This window comes from Lepidochelys kempii, chromosome 15 (assembly GCF_965140285.1).
Source record: "Lepidochelys kempii isolate rLepKem1 chromosome 15, rLepKem1.hap1, whole genome shotgun sequence".
Lineage (NCBI taxonomy): Eukaryota > Metazoa > Chordata > Testudines > Cheloniidae > Lepidochelys > Lepidochelys kempii.
The window spans coordinates 2,515,365-2,536,658 of NC_136394.1; the positions used below are offsets into that span (position 1 = coordinate 2,515,365).

Genomic DNA, 21,294 nt, shown 5'->3' on the forward strand with positions numbered 1-21,294 from the left:
TGCTGCGAAGTGCCAATGGCACCACGAGAGGAGGAGCCCCACAGAGCTGCAGGACAGACCCATGCAGACGTGCCCTGCAGTCTGAGTTAGGGATGCCCCATTCGTGGCTTCAAGTACTAGCACCTCTCCCCATCCCCAGCTGGCAGTTACGAGACAGGAAGGGTTGTATCAGCACCTAACTGGAATCCCAACCATCTGGCTCCAAACACACAGAGGAGTTGTCATCCACAGACTCGGCATGCAAAGGGGAGCCCACGGATACAACGGGGTCCCCGTCAAAGGGCTGGCTCCGAGCGGCCCAGCCATTCAAGGAGTCCAGCTCACACAGTTCAGAAATCATGCTGAGGAAGAACAGAGTAGGAAAAGTTGAGCCTCTTGTTACCTGGCCAGATGATGGCTTCCAGCAAGGTGACCCTTCTAGCCAGGAGCTCCAGCTGGGCCTGCTGCTGTAGGAAGGATTGTAAGCTAATGGCCTAGTGGAGATCGAGAAGAGCACAGAGTGCGAATTCATTCACCCTCGATAGGGGAAGGGAGGGGGATCCGTCACTGAGGGCTGAGTCAGGGAACCAGGACAGCAGCTTGGAGGCCTGGGGGAGGAACTTCCTCTGTGAGGAGAAGGGATCCCCAAGGGATCTCAGATGGCTCCAGCCAGGCGATTGCTCCTGTACGCCCTTTGGAGGATGGGTGCTTTGCACAGGTAAATGCTCTCCCCTCTCTCCCTGCTGTCAGGGCCAGCAGGCTGTTCTGAGGAGCAGGAGGCAGGTTCCATGCTGTTGGATGCACACCACCAGGCTCCAGGGGAGAAGGCTGCAAGGCTCTCACCAGGAGAAGACAGGGTCAGACCTCTAGCTCCCATTGAACTCAGAGTCCAGGTGGGAACAGAGAGAATCCTTTACTCCTGCACTCAGATCCATCCCCCTGAACAGGGAGCAGCTCTGGGGTTCCCTACCTCTCCTGGCTCCCTCTGCTCAGCCAGCACTTGCCTCCTCTTTCGGGCCCTCCCAGAATGTTATGCTGTTGTGGGAGGCTCCCCCGCTGCATCCGTGGGTGAACCCCCCCCCAGGCCTCCTGCTTTCCTTTCCTATCAACTTCTCTCCCGCCTCCTCACGTCCCTCAGCCCTGATCATTACTCCAAGTGCTGCGGGAGGCAGTGGCTGGGAAAGGTCCGGCACAAAATGAAGGGATTCTGATGTGGCAGCCCCATAAATGACCCCAGTCCTTTCACCATTAAAGGGCACCAACCTGGATGCCACTGGGGACTGAGGGGCTGTTTTTAGTTAATCCTTAAAAATATTTCAATGTCATTTTAAAGGTGCTTCTCCTCTGCCCAAGAGAGCCTCTGCCATGTGTTCAAGGTGTAGGTGCCTTGGTGCAGGGGCCATCTTTTCACTGGGAACCTGTACGGCACCCAGCACAATGGGGCCCCAACACAAATATTAAACCACCATAAGAGAAAGGAAAATCTGTAATTAACAATCCCGTCAGCCTGCTGCCACTAGGGGGCATTCTCCAACTGCAGGCAGATCCCTGGGGAACGCCCCAGTACTCAGTCCCTAGCCATGCCCCGCAGGTCCATTCACCGCAGTGGGAGCTGCCCCTTCCCCACTGAGTACAGATGCATCCAAGCGGCCCGTCCTCACGGCGCTGGTCTAGCTGCACTCCCTGGCGATGTCAGTGCCTGGGTGCGTGGGTTGGGGTTTGGGGGTATGCTGCTGTCCTGGTTCCCGTGACCCTCCCCCTGTGCGGGGGAGGTCTGGGATTTTCCTCCTCCAGCAGCTCCAGGACATCAGCAGGTGGGACGCCACTGTGAGGCCATCAAAGCCTGGGTTTCCACAGTTGCCCTAAGCCCTGTTGAAGCGGAATGATGTCATCTTAGGCAACACTGCCGACCCACATGGCAGGCAGACTAAATCCCACCGGCTGCCATCAACAAACAGGCAAAGCTCCCAGTGCAGGGAGGTGTGGGGACTGCAAGCCCCAGCCTCAGCCCACCCCACAGCCTGACTCACTGGCCCTCCTCGCACCATGGGGCTGTGCAGTACCGTGGGCTGGAAGCAGGGAGCACTGTTTGTGTGGTGGCAGCGTGCATGGGCGCTCCCGCGTCCTGCTCTGCCCCTCGCTGGGAGCTCAGCCCCACACCAGCAGCCTGGAATTCTGTCCTCCTGTCTGTCTCTACTCACCATAAAGCCCAATCATTGTTTCCAAGATTAAAACCCTTTCAGCTAAAATCTTCAAAGCCTCTCGGAGCTGGTGTAACCCCTCCCCCTGTGGACGAAAGAGACAGATCCAGCCGTGAAGGGAATGCCCGCGGGTGCACTCCGACCCCCGGGACCTCAGGCAAAGTGGGGGGAAAAGAAGAGGGATGAACAGCCCAGCCGCCCTCTCTCGAGGGGGTGTGGGCAGCTGGTTAAAAAGCCCCTCCTGCCCCAGCTGGGCACTGACATAACAGGCATGCACATGCTGACCCTCAGGGAGCAGGCTGGGCTGGGTGGCATTCTGCAGCATTCACCTGGCACAGCTCATGACAAACACACATGCTGCTGGAGAGGGAAGAGCTAGGTCAGCTCATGCGGGAGACGGGAAGAGCCTGAGTCTCAGATTAAGCAGCAGCCCTCTGGCTGAATCCCATCGCTGGCCACTATCCCCTGTCCCTTCCCCCCACCCCTGCAGGTGCGAGTGCAGCCCATCCAGGTAGCCCCAGCTCACCAAGCCCCATGATCCCTCGTGCAGCATGGCTGCCATGCCCCGGCCTAGAGTTGGCTGCATTTCAGAGCTTGGGGGAAGGGACTGCTGAGTGCGCAGCCAGCCATGGGCTTGGGGGGCTCAGGAAATGCAGTAGCCTTTGGAACAGTCTAAACTGCTGCCTGTTCTGGCTCCAGAGCACCACTCTGCGCTGTCCGCGTTCCCACAAGGATCCTGGCAAAGCGCTGCACTGGGGCCCTGCACTGCAGGGTGGCCTCACCCATTGCACCCCTCACTCATCTCTGCTGTAGTCCCCAGGCGGGAATAGCTGGGAGCGCAGTGCTCATGTTGGCCTGCAGGGGCTGCTGTTGGGCCACACCAGGATTCTCACCCTGGGGCTGCCTCCAGGGGGCTTGCACCTCAAGACCCCCATTTTGTCTCCTGGCTGTGTCAGCTGATGGGGTTCAAGCCGGGACAAGGCTCTTCACACCCCTCAGATGCTGGTCTGCACCAAGCTGGTTCTGGGCTTTGAAAGGCTGGATGCTGCTGCAGCCCCTGCAATCCCTCCTGGCTTCCCTAGCATCCAAGTGCCCCGGGAATGTCCCTGGGATAGGGAAGGGGAGGCACCCAGAGCAGATCTCGGTTCCTGCTCCCCAAAGCAACCACCCTTCTTCCTCCTCCGCCCACAGAGATTCGCTGCCAGTGGGTCCGGCGCCAGCGGGTCCGTGTGAGGGGCTAGCATTGGCTCTGCACTTCCAAGTGCAGGGTGGGGGCGGTGAGAGACGGGGATGGGAGCCATGCAGTCAGGGACATTAAGGAGGCAAGGAGGGGCTAGCTGGTACCTGTCAGCCAATGATCGGGGGGCGGGAGCCAGGCAGGGCTGTCCCAGCAGCACAAAAGGACAGCTGCTAGCCTTGTGCCGGGCAGAGTGGGGGGCACACAGGGAGTGGAGAGGGCGCATGCTGCAGGTTAGGAGCAGGACTCCCTGCAGCCAGCAGGCAGATGGAGACACATGTAAAGAGAGGTTCCCACAGCTGTATCAATCGCTAACCCCACAACCAGGACACGGGGGGCCGGAAGCCCTGGCACCACCCACTTCTCTGGGCCAGCCCTGCCCTGCGGCTCCACGCAGTCCAGGCACTGTGGGGACAGATCCAGCTTCGCCATCGGCACGAATATTCACACTGGCCTGGTGGGGGCCCGTACTGTGAGCCGGTCCCCTGGCGCTGGCCCCAGCCCCCGTTCCCAGAGAGGCCTTCCCAGCTTTGTGCAAAGGGATAGAAGTGGGAGGATCCAGTGTCTCCAGCAGACACGGCCCCGAGAGCGGAAGGGCCGAGGAGTGGGCCCCAGGGATGGGGGGTGATGATGGGAAAGATCCCAGGGGGTGAGGGGGGTGGGGAAGAAATGGAGCATGAGAGAGACAGAAAGAGAGAAAGATGGATGGGGCATGGGCTGAGCTCCAGAGGGACCAGGGTGCTCAGTCAGGGCTGCCACCATGTCCCCCTCCCCAGTCAGCATGGCCTGGCCACAGCCCCCCGATCCCACCGAGGCTGGAGCAGGTAAGGGGAAACAAGCCATGGCCTTTGGCTCCATGCCACAACCTGCCAGCATCATTAATTCCCCTCTGCGGGGCCATCCCGGGGGCAACCTGGCAGATCCCAGCAGCCCGTCTCCTCTTCGGAGCTACACTGCCATCATCCATCCATGCGGCTTCCCCAACCTGGCAGCCACTTCCTCTCCTGGCACCTATGCCGAGCCCCATCCTGCCTGGCAGCTTGGAATGGCACCGCTGACCTTTCATCCCATCCCGGCCCGCATGGCGAGCCCCCCTGCAGCAGCCAGGGCTGAAGGCTTGGCCAGCTGTGAACGTGTCTGTGTACAAGAGGCGACGGGAGGCCCAGGCTAGAGCCTGGTTCAGGATTGGCGGGCGGGGGAGGTCAGGCTGAAATGGGCCCAAAGCTTTCCCCCGCCATGCCCGGTGTGGCAGCGATGGCAGTGGAAAGGCCCAGAAGTAGCTGGGCGTCATGCGGGGCGTCCCATGGAAGGGGCCAGGTCCAGAGACTGGCAGGCCAGCTGGGCCTCCAGCGGACGGGAGGAGGGCGCGCCTGGCCACAGCCCTGCCAGGGACGTTTCCACGGTGAGGGGGATGGAATGTGGAGTGCCACAGCGCCATGGCGGGGGGATGCGCCCTGCAGACTCGAGGGAGCCCCGGCTTCAGGCAGGGCAGGTTTCTGCTCTCCTAGGAGGGGGCGCTCACGGGCAGGGCAGGGGGCTTCCAAGCAGCCTCTGGGCCATGAGGGGAGAGAAGCGGCTCTGTGGTCCCGTCCCCTCCACATGGGACACCGCGTTAACCAGGGATGTCAAGGGGAGGCCCCAGCACTGCCTCTCTGGCCCCCGGAGCCTGGCGGAGCAGGCTCTGTCTATGGGGCTGAGGGGTTGTGGCAGGATGCTGCAATGCAAAGCCCTATGCCCCCCCGGGAGGCTGGTGCCAGTTCCGGGTGCAGTGTGCAGAACAGCAGTGGGTGAGCGAGCGGCTGGTGCCCTGTGCTTACCCAGGTGCCCTTCTCCCCCTGCTCGCCTTTTGGACCCAGCTGCCCCTGAAACAGAGACAAGAGAGATGCCAGCGTGAGCCGGAGCCAGCCCAGGGCTGCTGACACAAGGGGCACCCGAGGATGAGAAGCCTGGGGGGAGGGGACAGAAGAGGCCTGCTGGGGGGGGCATACGGGAAGGATCCACCCTTCCCCAGAGTGGAGAGCACAGGGCACACCCCAGCATGAGGAGGGACATCTTCCCAGTGTGGGACAGGGAGCCCTGGGGTGAGGGGCACAGACAGCCATCTCCAAGCGTGGGGCGGGGGCTCTGGGGTGGGGGGGACACAGACAGCTCTCTCCTGCGTGGCTCGGGGGCTCTGGGGGAGAGGGGGCACAGACAGCCCTCTCCCAGCATGGGGTGGGGGGCTCTGGGGTGGGGGACACAGAGAGACCTCTCCCAGCGTGGGTCGCGGGGCTCTGAGGGACAGGGGGCACACACAGCCTCTCCCAGCATGGGGCGGGGGCTCTGGGAGGGAGGGGCACAGACAGCCTCTCCCAGCGTGGGGTGCGGGGCTTTGGGTGTGGGCTGTGGGGCATGAGGAGTGGCCCCTCCCCATGTAGGCCGTGGGGCTCTGGAATCTTGGATCGGGGCTCCCCCCCCAACATACAGAGCACTGGAATGGATTTGAGGGATCAAGCCCCACAACATACACGGTCCCCATCCAAGCCTCTGCTCCCAGGAGAGCCAGGAGGGCCCTAGAGAGAGAAGGCAGCGAGTGCCTGGCTGTGGCCTGGCACACTGCCCCAGCCCCTCCGGCATCTCACAGACAGCCAGGCCTCTGAGTAAGGAGCAGTGGAACGGCACATGGATTTTGGGCAGACCCCTGCCCCTCGTGTGCTTGTTCGTCTGGCACACCATCGCCCACTTGTGGAGTTCACTCCCGTGAACCCGAGTCTCTGCCATCCCCAGGGTGGCAGGGCACAGCCTGGGAATGGATGGATGGGGAAAGCCGTTTTTCTCCCTCTGCTAGTGGAGGCAGCACTGCCGTCCGTGGAGGTGGAAGGGGTCCCCGATGGAGCCCTGGCACTGTCCCTGCCTCTGTGCCCAAGCCTGTCCCAGGAGGGGAACGTTGTCTCCATGGCCTCTCTGCCCAAGCTGCCAGCGAAGAAGCTGGTTGTAGTGGCAGAGACAGAGGCATGTGTCCAGCAACCCACCTCGTCTCAGACAGGCCCCTGGACAGGACCCCAGCCTGAGAGCGAAGGGTCTGCGCTCTGACCCACTTGACAGTCACGGAGCCAGGGAGCTGCTCCTGCGAGCGGTAAACCCTCCACCCACCAGGGCTGAGCTCCAGCCTCTGGCAATGGCCTGGGAAGTGGTCTGGTGGCAGGGGCTGGCTGGGCCATCGCCCTGCAAGACATAGGCAGTGCCCGCTGGACCAGCCCAGAGCAACACCAGTGTCTGCACCTGGCCTTGCAAAGGCAGAATGCCCCTGCTCCACCATTGCCCCTGCCCTCAGCCTTGCCCCATGCACCCCTCTGCAGCCCTGTCCCCTCACACACGGCCCTGGCTACTAGCTGCGCGGCAGGGGCTGGGGGTCACTCACTCTGTCTCCTTTCTCCCCTGGGGGACCGGCGGCTCCGTCAGCACCTGGCTCTCCGGGTAACCCCTGCACAGCAACAATGACAGCATCAGCATCCTGGTTTCAGGGGCTGCTCTCCCCAGCCTGGCCACAGCCTAGCTGGCACCACTGGAGGGGGCTGGCTCCAGATACCCAGGTGATGGGGGGTTCTTGTGTATCCAGGAGAGGGAGGGCAGTTCTTGAGTGCCATGGGGAGGGGAGAAGGGGTCTCATGTACTCAGGGCAGGGGTGACTTGCGGAAGCAGATCACATACCCATCCCAACAGGAGAGATAAGATACTCAGGCCCTGCCCCCCACCCCATAGGCAGCTCCCTGTGCCCCCTGCCTCTTTTCCCCCAGATACAGCACTTACATCGCGTCCCGGAGGGCCTGGTAGCCCAACTGGCCCTGGGGGGCCCAGAGGACCTGGAACAAGAGGAGCAGAACACACTGTGTAATTATGCCCCATATTCTTCATAATAATATAATTCTGATATGAGTATGACATAATTATGATGTATTTTGCGCAAAATGAGGCATGTGACATATCATTGGAAAGTTATGATTTACGGAATATGATTATCTTATTTGTATGCATGTATCATTTTGGTATCTGAAGTTAGGAATATTGTATATGCACCTATTACAAATGTGTTTACACCTGGGGAACGCCCACTAGACAGAATGCAGTTTAGATGGCTGGCTAGGATAGGCCATTAGGGGAGAACAATAGGTCTCAGAAGATGCTAATCTCCCACTGGGAAGCCTTCCTGGCGACGCTACAAACAGCCTCTGAATCATGGCTGTGGTGGCCCTAGAGGGACATGTGACCAAGTCACTTGGTACTGGACTCCATCATAATGCTAGTGTTTTTCCACTGACCAGGTGTGGGAGTCAAAGGGTTCCCGCCACATGCAAACATTATTTAAGGCAGGGGAATGACATCATTGTGGTTTGTTCTTCACTGACTCCCCACCCAAGAAAGAGGATGGCTGGAAACACAGGAGAACAAAAGGACGGAGCTGGGGAGAAGGGCTGAGCCCAGGCTGGGAAGAGGTCTGGCCTGTGAAAGGGATCCCTGGAGTTTTAAGCTGCAAGCAAGAGCAGCCAGCCTTCAAGACTCTCTGCAATCTGCCTAAAACAACATTTAGGGTGAGAAGCTGTTACACGTATCCAATTTCTTTAGTATATTAAGCTTAGATTGTGTATTTGTTCTATTTGCTGGGTAATCTGCTTCGATCTGTTTGCTGACCCTTATAATAATTTAAAATCTACCTTTTGTAGTTAATAAACTTGTTTTGTTTTGTCTAAGACCAGTGTGTGGAAATCATAACTTGGGGCAGAAAGCTGTTGCATATCTCTCTCCACATTGAGGGAGGGGGCAAATTTCACGAGCTTACGCTGTACAGTTCTCTGAGCGGCACAAGATGGTGAAATTTTGGGTCTACACTCCAGAGTGGGGTGTGCACTTGAGTACAGCACTTCAGTTCTTTAGCTGAGCCTTCCCATGCAGAGCTGATCTCAGCATCTGTGTGTCCCCCTACTTGTATGTGTGCTGGTAAAGTGCAGTCTGAAGCCTGGGGAAGGGCTTGATAGGCTGCATAGCAGTACAGTGTAAAGGGAGCCCAGGCTGGTGGGTCAGGTGGGCTCAGTGGTACCCCAGTTCCAAATGGCACCCTGAGGGTGGCACCCCCTCGGCTGGCAGCACCAGGCTCATATCCCTGCTGTTATGCCCAACCATCGATGGCACATTCCCAAGGGATGTGTATCCCTCAGCTTGGAATTCCTTGTGCCAGCCTTGCCGTGGGCAAAGTCCATCCCGTAAAGCCCCATGGAGGCCGTGGGGGACTACAGGGAGACCTCCACTGGATGGGGTAACCAGCGACCTGGACATCAGAGCGCCAGTGAGGAACGGGGAGGAGGGGAACTTACCTATTGGCCCTGAAGGCCCTGGGGGTCCCGCAGGCCCCATAGTGCCAACGCTGTCAGATTCAGTGAAGGTGTTTGACAGAAGCGGGTCCCCTGGGACATGGAGGGAGGAGAGATTAGAGGGGACTGCCAGGCGGTGCTGGCTTATAAGGACTCTGAGGAGCCCCCTTTTCCTCCTGGAGCCACAGTGAAATGGGCCCAACATCCCTTAGCATGGGCCAACTGCACAGCCAGACTGGGCCCAGTTCAGCCGCTTGCTCAGCGAGATTTGGGCAGAGGGCCAGATCTGCTGGGTATGGCACAGCAGGGACACAGCAGCCAGCCAGCCACGCGGAGATACAGCTGATCAGACTCATGCACACATGTGCCCGTATGCACAGGCCACCATGGTTACCAGCAGGGGTCAGGCGCGAGCCTTCTGCACAAGCCTCTCCCACTGACTGAGTGGCAGGCTCTTCTCCTCAGTGCTCCGGCTGCTGTGTGGAGATGAATCACACACACTTTGTCTGGGTAGTCCATAGGCACTGACTGCCACGTATGGCAGTCCTTGCTCAGACGCATACACCAGTCCCTGTACATTCAGACATATATGCCCAAATCCATGTGTGGCCAAGTGGCGAGGGCACTAGACGGGGACCCAGGAGATCTGGGTTCTGTTCCCTGATCTGACCTTCTGGGTGACCTTGAACAAGTCACTTGCTCTGTGCCCCAGTTTCCCCATCTATAAAATGGGGATAATGCTATTGCCTTCCTCTGTAACACACTTTGAGATCACCACCAAAAAGAGCTATACAAGAGTGGAGTACTAGGGCCTGCAGAGGTGCACGTACAGGCTCATCGCGCGGGCACAGTTAGACAGGCCCGGGCGCACATGCAGCTGGAAGCCTTGCCCAGAAATGGTTTGATCCGCACCCAAGCTGAGTGGTTTTAGTTTAGCAAGTGTCCAGCAGCTGCACTCTAGCCTGTGGAGGTTGGCTGCTAAATCTGGCCACTAGGGGGCAGAGCAGGCCAATACAATCCAGGACAAGGGCTTAGGACCGTTAAACGTACCCACTAGAACCTGCAGCCATGGGAGGCGAGTGTCTGCTGGAGAGGTGCTGGACGCAAGGCTCCGCTGAGGCACACCCTGGCTCCCCTGCTCTGCCTCCCTCCCAGAGGAGACGCCCAGGACTGGAGTCCATGCCTTGCATTGTGTCCCTTGCCACATGGAGGGACCCAGCGGGAGGTGGCCCCGGGCTTCTTCCTGCTGACATTTTCTGGGGACAGCCCAGGCAGGCCCCACCACAGCGGACCCTGCAGCAGTGAAGTGGTTAACGCCTCCGGCTGAGGTACTGCTAAGGCTCCCGGCTTTGGGCTCTGGCACCTGCCCAGTGAAGTCACATCAGTGCGCAGTCCTGCCGCGGCTACTGGGGCAATGCCACCCCCCGTGAGACCGGGTCACCTCGCTGGCACAGCTCCGCTCCCAGGGTGCAGGGCACTGCGTGATGGCTTGCACGCCACCTGGGTACAGGCTGAAGTGTAATAACAACACCTAGCTCACACACAGCACTTGTCATCAGTAGGTCTCCAAGTGCTTGACGAAGGAGGCCAGTGTCATCATCTCCAGTTCACAGAGGGGAAACTGAGGCCCAGGGAGGGGAAGTGGGTTGCCCAAGGGCACCCAGCAGGCCAGAGCTGGGAATAGAAGCTGTGTTTCTTGAGGCCCAGTCCAGTGCTTGCTCCACTAGGCCATGCTCCAAGGATGAGGACTGTGGGTGCCAGAAGCTTAGGGCTAGGGACCCTGGCTCCCAGCATGTGAATGAGAAAGGCAAAGATGAGCCTCAAAGGAAACACACAGTTGGGCTCAGGCCCTTTTCTTGTGTGTGCTTTTCTATGATGGAGAAAGACACTCTAGAAGGGTTTTATTTAAAAAGAAATATTTTACATTCAAATATCAAGTCTCATCTAACCTGGGAGACTCTGTGGCTGACTGGAGAACTGGGGCATCCCACGGCGGTAAAAGCTGAGCACTGGAGAGGGGGAGGGATTTCATCTGCTGCTCTGACTTCCCATATGACACAAGCCAGAGACCCTCACACAGTGACTCCCACCTCCAGCCCCGAGCTTCTGAGCAGATGAGCCAGGATCTGAACCTGAGGGCCTGTCCCTGTGCTCCGTGCCGGGAGCATTCCGCTAGAGCACCAACGCCCACTCCGTTCATCAGACTCCAGCAGCCAGCGACCATGGGGAGAAAGGGTCTCTTTGTTAAGGATCCCCCTCCCCTTTAATGAAAACGTGACAGCTTACAGCATACATCTCCTGCCATGCCACTAAGGAGTCCTCCAGCAAAGCCGGGGGAGACTAGACTTGCCATTTCTGATATTTCTAAGCAAAAAAACCCTTTAAAATCCTCCAGCGCCAGCCCCTCCCCAGCTGCTTTCTCCCTCAGAAGGCAGCCACAGGGCCACAAACACATTATCTTTTTCTCTTTCCTGTCACTGTGGAGACTAGTGGTGCTGTCAGGGTGCTGCTACCTAGTGCAAACGCAGGGTAACTACAGCATCAGGCAAAGGACAATAAGGAGGCTGGAGTGAGACACAGAGCGAGTCCAACAGGACTGTTTTAGCTGCATCTGACTGAGTGAATTGGCTCCCGCCCGCCTCAGTGCCAGAGAGCCCGACACAGTGACTGGCAAGGGCTTCCAGGTACGTGGTTCTTCAAGGACACAATGACACCCACTGTCTGGGTAGGCCTGTGCTTGGCTAAGAGATCCCACACCAAGGGAAACCCAGGCGCTGTGGGAAGAGCAGCTGGGGACTTGGTAGGTGGTGCCCTGAGCCAGTCCCAAGGCCATGCCCTAGTATAGTGTCTCATTCACATGAGACACAAGCTGAGATCCTAGCCACATAAGGTTATCAGTGAACCAAGGCTGGGCTTTATTGTAAGGAGCTAGCTCCTGCTCTCCGTTCCAAATGAAGACAGCACTCTCCTTCACTTCCTGTCCCAAAGTGGTGTGTAGTGATACAGATACTAGGAATAGCAAGGGTTAAATGTGCATTTCACAGACAGGTAACTAAACACAGAGAGAGGAACCACTTGCCCCAGATCACACACTGAGTCAGAAAGGGAACCCAGGAGTCCTGATGCCCAGTGATCTAAACCAGTGGTTCTCAACTTTTGCCATATAGTGACACTCCCATAGAATCACAGAAATGTCAGACTGGAAGGGACCTTGAGAGGTCATCAAGTGGAGCCCCTGCGCTGAGGCAAAACCAAATATCGAACCTAAATCTCCCTTGCTGCAGATGAAGCCCATGACTTCTTGTCCTGCCTTCAGGGGACATGGAGAACAACTGATCCCCGTCCTCGTTAGAACAGCCCATAACACATTTGAAGACTCTTATGAGGTCCCCCTCGGCCTTTTTTTGTCAAGACTAAACATGCCCAGTTTTTCTAACCTTTCCTCATAGCTCAGATTGATCATCTTTGTTGCTCTTCTCTGGACTCTCTCCACATCTTTCCCAAAGTGGGGCACCTAGAATTGAGCGCAATGCTCCAGCTGAGGCCTCACCAGTGCCGAGTAGAACGGGACAATTTCCTCTCCTCTTTTACATATGACACTCCTGTTAATACAGCCCAGAATCATAGAATATCAGGATTGGAAGGGACCTCATGAGGTCATCTAGTCCAACCCCCTGCTCAAAGCAGGACCAACACCAACTAAATCATCCCAGCCAGGGCTTTGTCAAGCCTGACCTTAAAAACCTCTAAGGAAGGAGATTCCACCACCTCCCTAGGTAACCCATTCCAGTGCTTCACCCTTCTACTGAAATAGTGTTTCCTAATATCCAACCTAAACCTCCCCCACTGCAACTTGAGACCATTACTCCTTGTTCTGTCATCTGCTACCACTGAGAACAGTCTAGATCCATCTTCCTTAGAACCCCCTTTCAGGTAGTTGAAAGCAGCTATCAAATCCCCCCTCATTCTTGTCTTCCGCAGACTAAACAATCCCAGTTCCCTCAGCCTCTCCTCATAAGTCATGTGTTCCAGTCCCCTAACCATTTTTGTTGCCCTCCGCTGGACATTTTCCAATTTTTCCACATCCCTCTTATAGTGTGGGGCTCAAAACTGGACACAGTACTCCAGATGAGGCCTCACCAATGTTGAATAGAGGGGAATGATCACGTCCCTCGATCTGCTGGCAATGCCCCTACTTCCCCGGCTCCTCCTTCTTCCCTTTTTTAAAGATGGGTACTACATTAGCTCTTTTCCAGTCATCCAGGACCTCCCCCAATAGCCATGAGTTTTCAAAGATAATGGCCAATGGCTCTGCAATCACATCCACCAACTCCTTTAGCACTCTCGGATGCAGGGCATCCGGCCCCATGGACTTGTGCTTGTCCAGCTTTTCTAAATAGTCCCGAAGCATCTGGGGTGTGGGGGGCCAGGGCCAGGGCTGAACTGCTGCATCTCCAGCCGCATTGGGTGTCTCCTTGGACAGTCACGCAGCCAAAGCCAGTGGTGCCGGAATCAAGCCCAGCTTGCCCGGCTCCCAGCCCCCCCAACCAGAAAGACATGTTCATACTGACTCGCTGGTAAAGTGCCAGGGCCTTTAATGAGCACAGGAGGGCAGGACCTTTCATCTCTCCTCTGGAAACCAGCCCGTCTGAGCGCCACACGGGGGCCATCCCCTACTGACTCCCCCACTGCAGCCCAGCGCCCCCTCGCACATGCTCTGTCTCCAACCAGGTAACTTCCTCCTCCCTCCCCCCTCCCAGCTACTTACTTGGGTCAGCAATGCGGGATACTGTAGGCCCCACTGGGGCAGGGGGGCCTGGGGGTCCCGGAGGCCCTGGAAGACCCGGAAATCCCTTCTCTCCGGGGATGCCCCTTGCACCATCCTGCCCTGGCGGACCCGGGGGGCCTAGAAAGGAAGAATAAAGGCAGGAAAGATCGTGAGGGCTGAGCGAAAGCAACTCTTGCTTTAGAGCTGCAGGCGTCACCTGGGCAGGGCCGCCACACGGGGGACCCTTCCTGCACAGCACAGCTGCCGTGCTTGTGGGCTCGGCTGCCCTATAGAAACCTGGTTACAAGACAAGAAACCACACCTGAGTGAAAGGCATTGTGGGTATTTCCTTAGCCTGGGCAGGAAGACGAGGCCAGATCTGCAGAGGGCTCCAGGCAGTCCTGCCCCCCAGCCAGTGCTAGCAGGGTGCTCACCGGCCATGCTCCAGTGCTGTGTGGGGCAGAACCCAAGCTGCTGTGTGCTGATGGAGCTGCCTTGGGGATTGGGTGCCACCCCCTTCTCTCAGTCCGGGCTGGAGGATGCTGCACAACGGCAGAGCCCAGAACGGTCCTCAGTATCCCGGATCTGGACACGTGACTTATCCCACCCCAGGGGACCTACCTGCTGCCCTGCAGCTGGCACAGCACAGGCTCCGGGCCGGGCAGGGGACGAGGCAGTTCTCCGAAGGCTGGCTCTGCAGCCAGAGGCCCAGTGGCCCCACCTGTGCTTCACTTAACCCTGATATATGGCCAGAGAGGCTGCAAAGCAGGGCAAGGCGAGGGGTGGAAATGGCCCTTCCCCTTCCTCCTGGTCTGCCCCTCTGTTCCCCTCCCCTCGCCCATCCCATGGCCCTCTTGCAGCCTGGTACCAAAGGCCCCTCTCCCCTTTCCAGCAGTAGCCAGCACTGGATGCTCCACAGGAAGGTGTAAAAGCCACCAGTGCCCCCCAGGCGCCTAGCTAGCACTGGCTTCCTCCTAACCCCAGCTGCTGACCTGCTGATTTCCTGGCCTGGGGAGGAAATGCTCCCTGGGCTGCATGCAGGGGTGGGAGCCAAACCCTGCTCTGCATGGGGTGCCCACCGCCCTCTCCCACTAGAGCCGGCTCTTGCTGGAGCCAGTGGGGTCAGTGCGCAGCGGACTCTAGGCCTGGCAGTGCCAGGCTTTGTTGTATCCCAGACCCGGGAGCGTTTAGGAGTAAGAGCCTGCAGGTTGTGCTGGGCTAAGTGGCCCCTGGCCTGAATACTGTCACACATGTTTAACGGGGCCCCCTTGGTGACCTTCTCTCCCTGCCCCTGGCTTTGGCTGGGAGAGGGTGGGAGAAGGCCCCCAGCACAGGAGTCTGCCTGCTCCACAGCCCATGATGCCTGGCTGGGGGCATCATCCTGCCAAGGAGCTCCTGGTAGTGACACCACCCAGAGTGGCCAGGATCGAGGGCTCCCCAGGGTCCCACACTCCTCCCTGGCTAGGGGCCAGCTGGGACCCAGCACCCAGAGATGGGAGGGGAGAGACCCAGCCATGTTCTCCCAGCCCCCAAACAGGCGTGAGGGCTCAGGCTGTCCTGGCAAATGGGTACGCCCAGCTTGGAGGCACCACACCGTTCCCTCGCGCCAGGGGAAAGGGGAGGCTCTGAGCAAAGGGGAGGTGTCAGGAGGAAAACGCGAGATCCTCCCTGCCAGAAACCCAGGCCTGAGCTCCCCCAGCTAGCTGGCTCAGCCCGGCCGGTTAACAAGCCCAGTTGGGCTGTGGCAGAATCACCTGCCTGGCGGCTGCCCCACTGCCTGCAGGGAGCCGATAGGTCTGTGTTTAAAAGCTCAGCAGCAGCAGGTTGCTGGCTGCTCAAGGCTTATGTCTGCGGCTGCGATCACTGCTGCCCCGCCTTGCTCCTGGCTGGTTCCGCTCTGCTCCAACCCTGCGCCCTTGTCCGGTGCCTTGTTTAGCTCTGACTCCGGTTCTGTTCCTGGCTCCAACCACTAGGCTGGGCTCTGTCTCTACCCTCTAGGTTAGACTAACTACGTCCCGATCACTCCCCTGGCACTGCCAGGGTGGGGAAACCTAGCCTGGCAGGTTTGTGATAAGTCATACGCCCCATCATGAATGAGGGGGAATCACGGTGGGGGCTTAGAACACAAACAGGTCTCCTTCCTTCCCGGGGAGGGGAGGAGGGGCTCAGCAACCCCATCCCATTCCTCTCCCACTCCCCCCACCTGCCTTGCCAGGCTCGGCTGCTCCTACTTCCATGGGGAGCGGGCTGCTCAGTGCCAGGGGGGCTTCCAGCCACAGCCCCTGGAGTGGGTCCCACCAACTCCCAGGTACAGGGCAGGGATCAGCTCTGCTGACCCCATGGCTCCCGTGCTCCCTGGAGATCCAAGTCCCACCAGGTGATTAGAAGGGCCCACTGGCACCAAGGGCTCAGCAGCCAGCCCTTGGCTCAGTGGTGGGTTGCAGCTGAAGACAGGGAGCATGCAGCGAGAGGGGGCGGGAGCTGGCGTTGACTTGCGCAGGCCTCCCCGAGGATGCAGGGAGGTTGAGAACAAAGGAAAGGGGATGCGAGAGGGATGCCAAGGTTGGAAGGGAGCAGGGTGCGTGCACTGCATGGGGACCTGGTGGGGCCCTTGGGGAGGATGGCTGTTAACATTTAACTCCAGAAGGCCGGAAGCGACACAGCACTGGACACCTTCCAAGCCTAATAAACATTACACAGACCACTGGGACTCCGAGACATGCTGCCAAGAGCAACTGCAGCTCCCAGCATTAACTCCTTCCCCAGTCTGGCTCCTGGCTCAGCCTCGTAGGGAGGGGGCCGATCTTTCCCCCATGTCCCATCTGTGCTCGGGAGATCCCAGTCTCCATGGCAATGCAAACCTGCCCCACTCCCAGCAGCACTAACCTGGGAGGGACCATCTCTGTGTCCATGCAGTCCTGAGCTTCCCCCAAAGTTGCCCCAGGAGCAGGGGGTTCCCTGGGTGTGCATCCCCAGCCCTGACCTGAAGGCACAGCGCTCCCTCAAGGAAAGATCCTTTTGCAGAGCTAAGAAGGATTAGCATGCCGTGGACTAGGCTGATGTCATTTATTTGGACTTTCCAAATCCTTTGACAGACCCCACGCCCTGAGCCTATTAAGGAACTGACAGGGAAAGAGGCAAAGCACCATCCTGGGTCTGAAAGTGGCAGAGACCGAGCAGGATTAAATGGCCTAGTTCAAACCTGGGTAAAGGTTCATCGCAGGGTGCAACGTGGGTCTGTGCTAGGGCTGGAGCAGTCTGCTACGATCATAGAATCATAGAATCATAGAATATCAGGGTTGGAAGGGACCCCAGAAGGTCATCTAGTCCAACCCCCTGCTCGAAGCAGGACCAATTCCCAGTTAAATCATCCCAGCCAGGGCTTTGTCAAGCCTGACCTTAAAAACCTCTAAGGAAGGAGATTCTACCACCTCCCTAGGTAACCCATTCCAGTGTTTCACCACCCTCTTAGTGAAAAAGTTTTTCCTAATATCCAATCTAAACCTCCCCCACTGCAACTTGAGACCATTACTCCTCGTTCTGTCATCTGCTACCATTGAGAACAGTCTAGAGCCATCCTCTTTGGAACCCCCTTTCAGGTAGTTGAAAGCAGCTATCAAATCCCCCCTCATTCTTCTCTTCTGCAGGCTAAACAATCCCAGCTCCCTCAGCCTCTCCTCATAAGTCATGTGTTCCAGTCCCCTAATCATTCTTGTTGCCCTTCGCTGGACTCTCTCCAATTTATCCACATCCTTCTTGTAGTGTGGGGCCCAAAACTGGACACAGTACTCCAGATGAGGCCTCACCAATGTCGAATAGAGGGGAACGATCACGTCCCTCGATCTGCTCGCTATGCCCCTACTTATACATCCCAAAATGCCATTGGCCTTCTTGGCAACAAGGGCACACTGCTGACTCATATCCAGCTTCTTGTCCACTGTCACCCCTAGGTCCTTTTCCGCAGAACTGCTGCCTAGCCATTCGGTCCCTAGTCTGTAGCTGTGCATTGGGTTCTTCCGTCCTAAGTGCAGGACCCTGCACTTATCCTTGTTGAACCTCATCAGATTTCTTTTGGCCCAATCCTCCAATTTGTCTAGGTCCTTCTGTATCCTATCCCTCCCCTCCAGCGTATCTACCACTCCTCCCAGTTTAGTATCATCCGCAAATTTGCTGAGAGTGCAATCCACACCATCCTCCAGATCATTTATGAAGATATTGAACAAAACCGGCCCCAGGACCGACCCCTGGGGCACTCCACTTGATACCGGCTGCCAACTAGACATGGAGCCATTGATCACTACCCGTTGAGCCCGACAATCTAGCCAGCTTTCTACCCACCTTGTAGTGCATTCATCCAGCCCATACTTCCTTAACTTGCTGACAAGAATACTGTGGGAGACCGTGTCAAAAGCTTTGCTAAAGTCAAGAAACAATACATCCACTGCTCTTAGCTAGTGCTTTTCATTGAGGGTCAGTGTCCTCAGCCACATTTCACAGGCAGGGAAACTGAGGCACTGAGTGGGGAAGAGACTTGTTCAAAGACACCCAGCAGGCCAGCGGCAGAGATGGGACTTGAACCCAAATCTCCTGAGATAGCCCAGTGCACTATTCACTAGGCCACACTGACAAGCATGTTTAATGTCTTACATACAGGGACTGCCCTTGTGCCCTGTGATTGTACAGAACTGAGCACACCGGGTCCTGCTCCCTGACTAGGGTGCGGAGACGCTCCCATAATATAAATAAATAATCACCTGGAAAAGGAGTCGAGCAATGAGACAGCAGCACGTTGCAGACGCCCCAAGAGAAAGAAGACTAGAGAGGTCTGGGAGGAAATTTAGAGGGACCAAACTGCACGAGGGCATTGGGCAGCCGACGAAATTCCGTGCTGACAATCACAAAGCAATGCAGATTGGGAGGGATGATCTGAGCTACCCGCATCTCACTGAGTTCCAGGTGAACTGTGGCATCTCAGGAGAAAGGCCTGGGATGTACAACAAGCTGTTCCATCGAGGCCTCTGCTCAGTGCACAGCTGGGGTTCAAAAGGCAACCAAGAGGTTAGGATGCAAAAGGAATGGGATGGAGAAAAATAGGGGAACTACTATAATGCCTTTATCGAAATCAATGTTCTGGCCGCAGCTAGGCTACTGCATACGGGCTGCCCTGCCTCCAAAGGGACAGCAGAAATAGAGATGGGGGGTGTCAGAGACAGGCAATGTGAATGGTCAGAGAATTCTGACTGAGGCGAGCCTGAAAGGTTTGGGGTGCTGAGAGGAGACAAAGGAGAGGGGCTATGGCAGAGGGGTACAAGGAAACAAAGAGGCTACAGAAGGCCAGTGAGGTGTTCCTAGCCTCCCTCCTTTGGCACACAAGGACAAACAGGCATTCAATGGGACTGAAAGGCAGCTCGATTAAGACCGACCATGGAAATACTCATCTAGAAATGGATAATTAGCTGGCGGAACTCATTGCCACAAGATATCAAGGGTAGCACTGAGGTTCGGAGCTGAATAGCAGTAAAAAAGGATTAGACATGGCTCTGGATGAGAAGAATGTCCACAGTTACACTAGAGAGGGGCATGAGCCAACCTCTAACTAATGGGTCCAGGTTCTTCCCCCAGGAGAGAGGTGTTCCACTGGGTCGGTTCCAGTATCTTCCTCTGAAGCAGCTGGAGAGAGAAGGGAGGATAGGGCAGATCCCCACCCTGATTCCTACATCCCAGCCCTAAAAAAATGCCAAGAAAAGGAACATAGCCCATGGACCAGCCAATCAACATCATCCATTGGGCAAAATCCTTGGCTGGGCTAAGCCTGACCCAGAGCCCACTGGTGTCAGTGGGATCCTGCCTGCAAAGTTCAGGGCTTTGGATCAGGACCAAAGCAAGGGTGCAGCTGGGATCGGCTCCCCCTCTCTCTCCTCCACCCCCCACGCACACAGCTCTGCGGGTCAGACTGCCGGCCGAGAAGCACTGAGCTCTGGTATAGCTTGCAAATAAATGCCAGCCAATGCCAGGGGTCTGGGCTCTGCGGGGACCGGGGTGGCAGTTGTGATGCCCCTATGCCTGCCTGGTTGTCCAAAGCTGGCATCAAGGTGCAGGGATCCGTGGTGGCCCCCAGCTTCTGGAGCAGTGCCCTGTGCTGGGCTCAGTGTCCAAGACTCACCTGGCGGTCCAGCGGGACCCTTGGCTCCAGGGTTTCCTGTTGGCCCCTGGCTCCCAGGATCTCCCTTGGGACCCAACGGGCCTGGGAGTCCTTGCGGCCCTGGTTTCCCTGCAACGGAAAGAGCAAAAGGAAATACCCAGTCTGATGCCAGTGCAGTGCTTGCCAGAGGCCGTGCCTCCTTGGCAGGACAGGAGGAGAGCAAGACCGACCATCCCTTCAGGCAACCCCACGGATCCTCCCCCCAATCCCAACCCGCAAGGAGAAGGGTGGCCGCATCCCTGGGCAGTGCACTGCTCTGTGGCCGCCACAGTCAGAAACCAACGGGAGTGGATCTTGGAGGTGCTGTAAGGGGCTGGGCTGAGAGGTCCGAGTGCGGGAGCCCTCTATCCACAGCCCTGGTCTGCGGTGGGACGAGTCTCCCCCCATGCTGGCCCCTGCCAAAGGGCTTCACCCTCTGCTGTTTAGTGTCCACAGCCCCCGTGCTGAGACAGCTGATGGGGGGCCTGAAGCTCCCCTCACCCCGGAGCCGCACCTGCCCAGGCCATGCCAGGGTGGCATTCTGAGAGGCACACCTGCCCACCAGGGAGGGACAGGGCTGGTCCCCCGAGAACTCAGTGCCCATGGGCGCCTTAAGGCAACGGCTTTCAGCTGGAACCCAGCCAGGGGCACCGGAACCTGTGACCTGGCAGCAAAGGGCTCCGTGTCTCGTTGCCCCGAGCCATCCAGTGCCCACGCCCAACCCGTGCTGCCCACATCTCACTCAGTGAAACGTTCTAGACAGGATCCGGCCAGCTCAATGCCAGGCGAGAGGCCTCACGCCCTGCGGTGCCCTACAGACTCCATATGCAGGGGCAGGGCGATCACCTGGGGAAACCCCCACCCCCAGCCCTGCCCATTGGGGCACTGCACTTCTCCTTCCTCCGGCCTGCTGGCTTGGGAACGCTCCTACCCACTACTGGCTGCACTCCAGCTCCCCCCCGACCCCTGGGCCCGCTCTGACGGCTGCACTGTGGCTGGCCTGTGCCCGTGCCCGCCTGCACTGGGGCCGAGCACTCCACTCTTGAAGGAGCTGGTGATTTAAGCAATACTTCAGCATTGGCTTCTGTGTCCTTCCAAGGGATCAGGGGAAAGGGATGAGAAGCAGAGGGGAGCCCTGTCGGGCAGGGGCAGAGCCTGCAGTGGAGACTCGCCCCCCTTCCCTTCCATTGCTTCTCACTTCCTCCTCTGACCCCATCTCTTTCCCTCCCTACTGCCCCCCCAAGGGCATCCATGAGCCTCTCCCATTAGCCTTGCTGGTCTCTGCCCCAGGGATCTTGGGCTGGGAACTCTCTTATGCCTTAGAAAGAAAATGTCACCTACCATCCCGTCCGGGAACGGCTCCCCGTAGCATCTCTCCTGGGTTCCCTGGGAATGAAGGAGAGAATTGGGCATCAATCTGCTCCCTGGAGCCAATGGTCTCTTCTGCCTTCAGCCTGGCAGAGTCAGCTCACCCTGCCACCCCCTTCTCTTGGTGCCAGGGGTGTTACCTGGCACTGGGAAGCAACTTTACTTCTGAGCCAGGCTGGGGAAAGGCCAGGCCAGGCCGGCCCTGCTGAGCAACA

The 21,294-nt window shown here is 57.8% G+C and overlaps 1 protein-coding gene across 4 annotated transcripts in view; it reads right to left on the reverse strand.

Moving 5' to 3' along the window:
* Positions 1 to 21,294, reverse strand: part of EMID1 (EMI domain containing 1) — a 95,276-nt gene that overhangs the window by 5,339 nt on the left and 68,643 nt on the right. For 2 of the 4 annotated variants that reach the window (XM_073312544.2, XM_073312545.2), the window contains exons 8-14: positions 21,053 to 21,097; positions 19,694 to 19,801; positions 13,531 to 13,668; positions 8,766 to 8,855; positions 7,207 to 7,259; positions 6,818 to 6,880; positions 5,235 to 5,279 (exon numbers count right to left, since the gene is read on the reverse strand). In XM_073312544.2, the coding sequence (XP_073168645.1) occupies positions 5,235 to 5,279; positions 6,818 to 6,880; positions 7,207 to 7,259; positions 8,766 to 8,855; positions 13,531 to 13,668; positions 19,694 to 19,801; positions 21,053 to 21,097 (542 nt within the window). Of the gene's footprint in view, positions 1 to 2,180; positions 2,266 to 5,234; positions 5,280 to 6,817; positions 6,881 to 7,206; positions 7,260 to 8,765; positions 8,856 to 13,530; positions 13,669 to 19,693; positions 19,802 to 21,052; positions 21,098 to 21,294 lie in introns of all 4 variants that reach the window. The other 2 variants (XM_073312549.1, XM_073312547.2) reach the window with 2 other exon arrangements.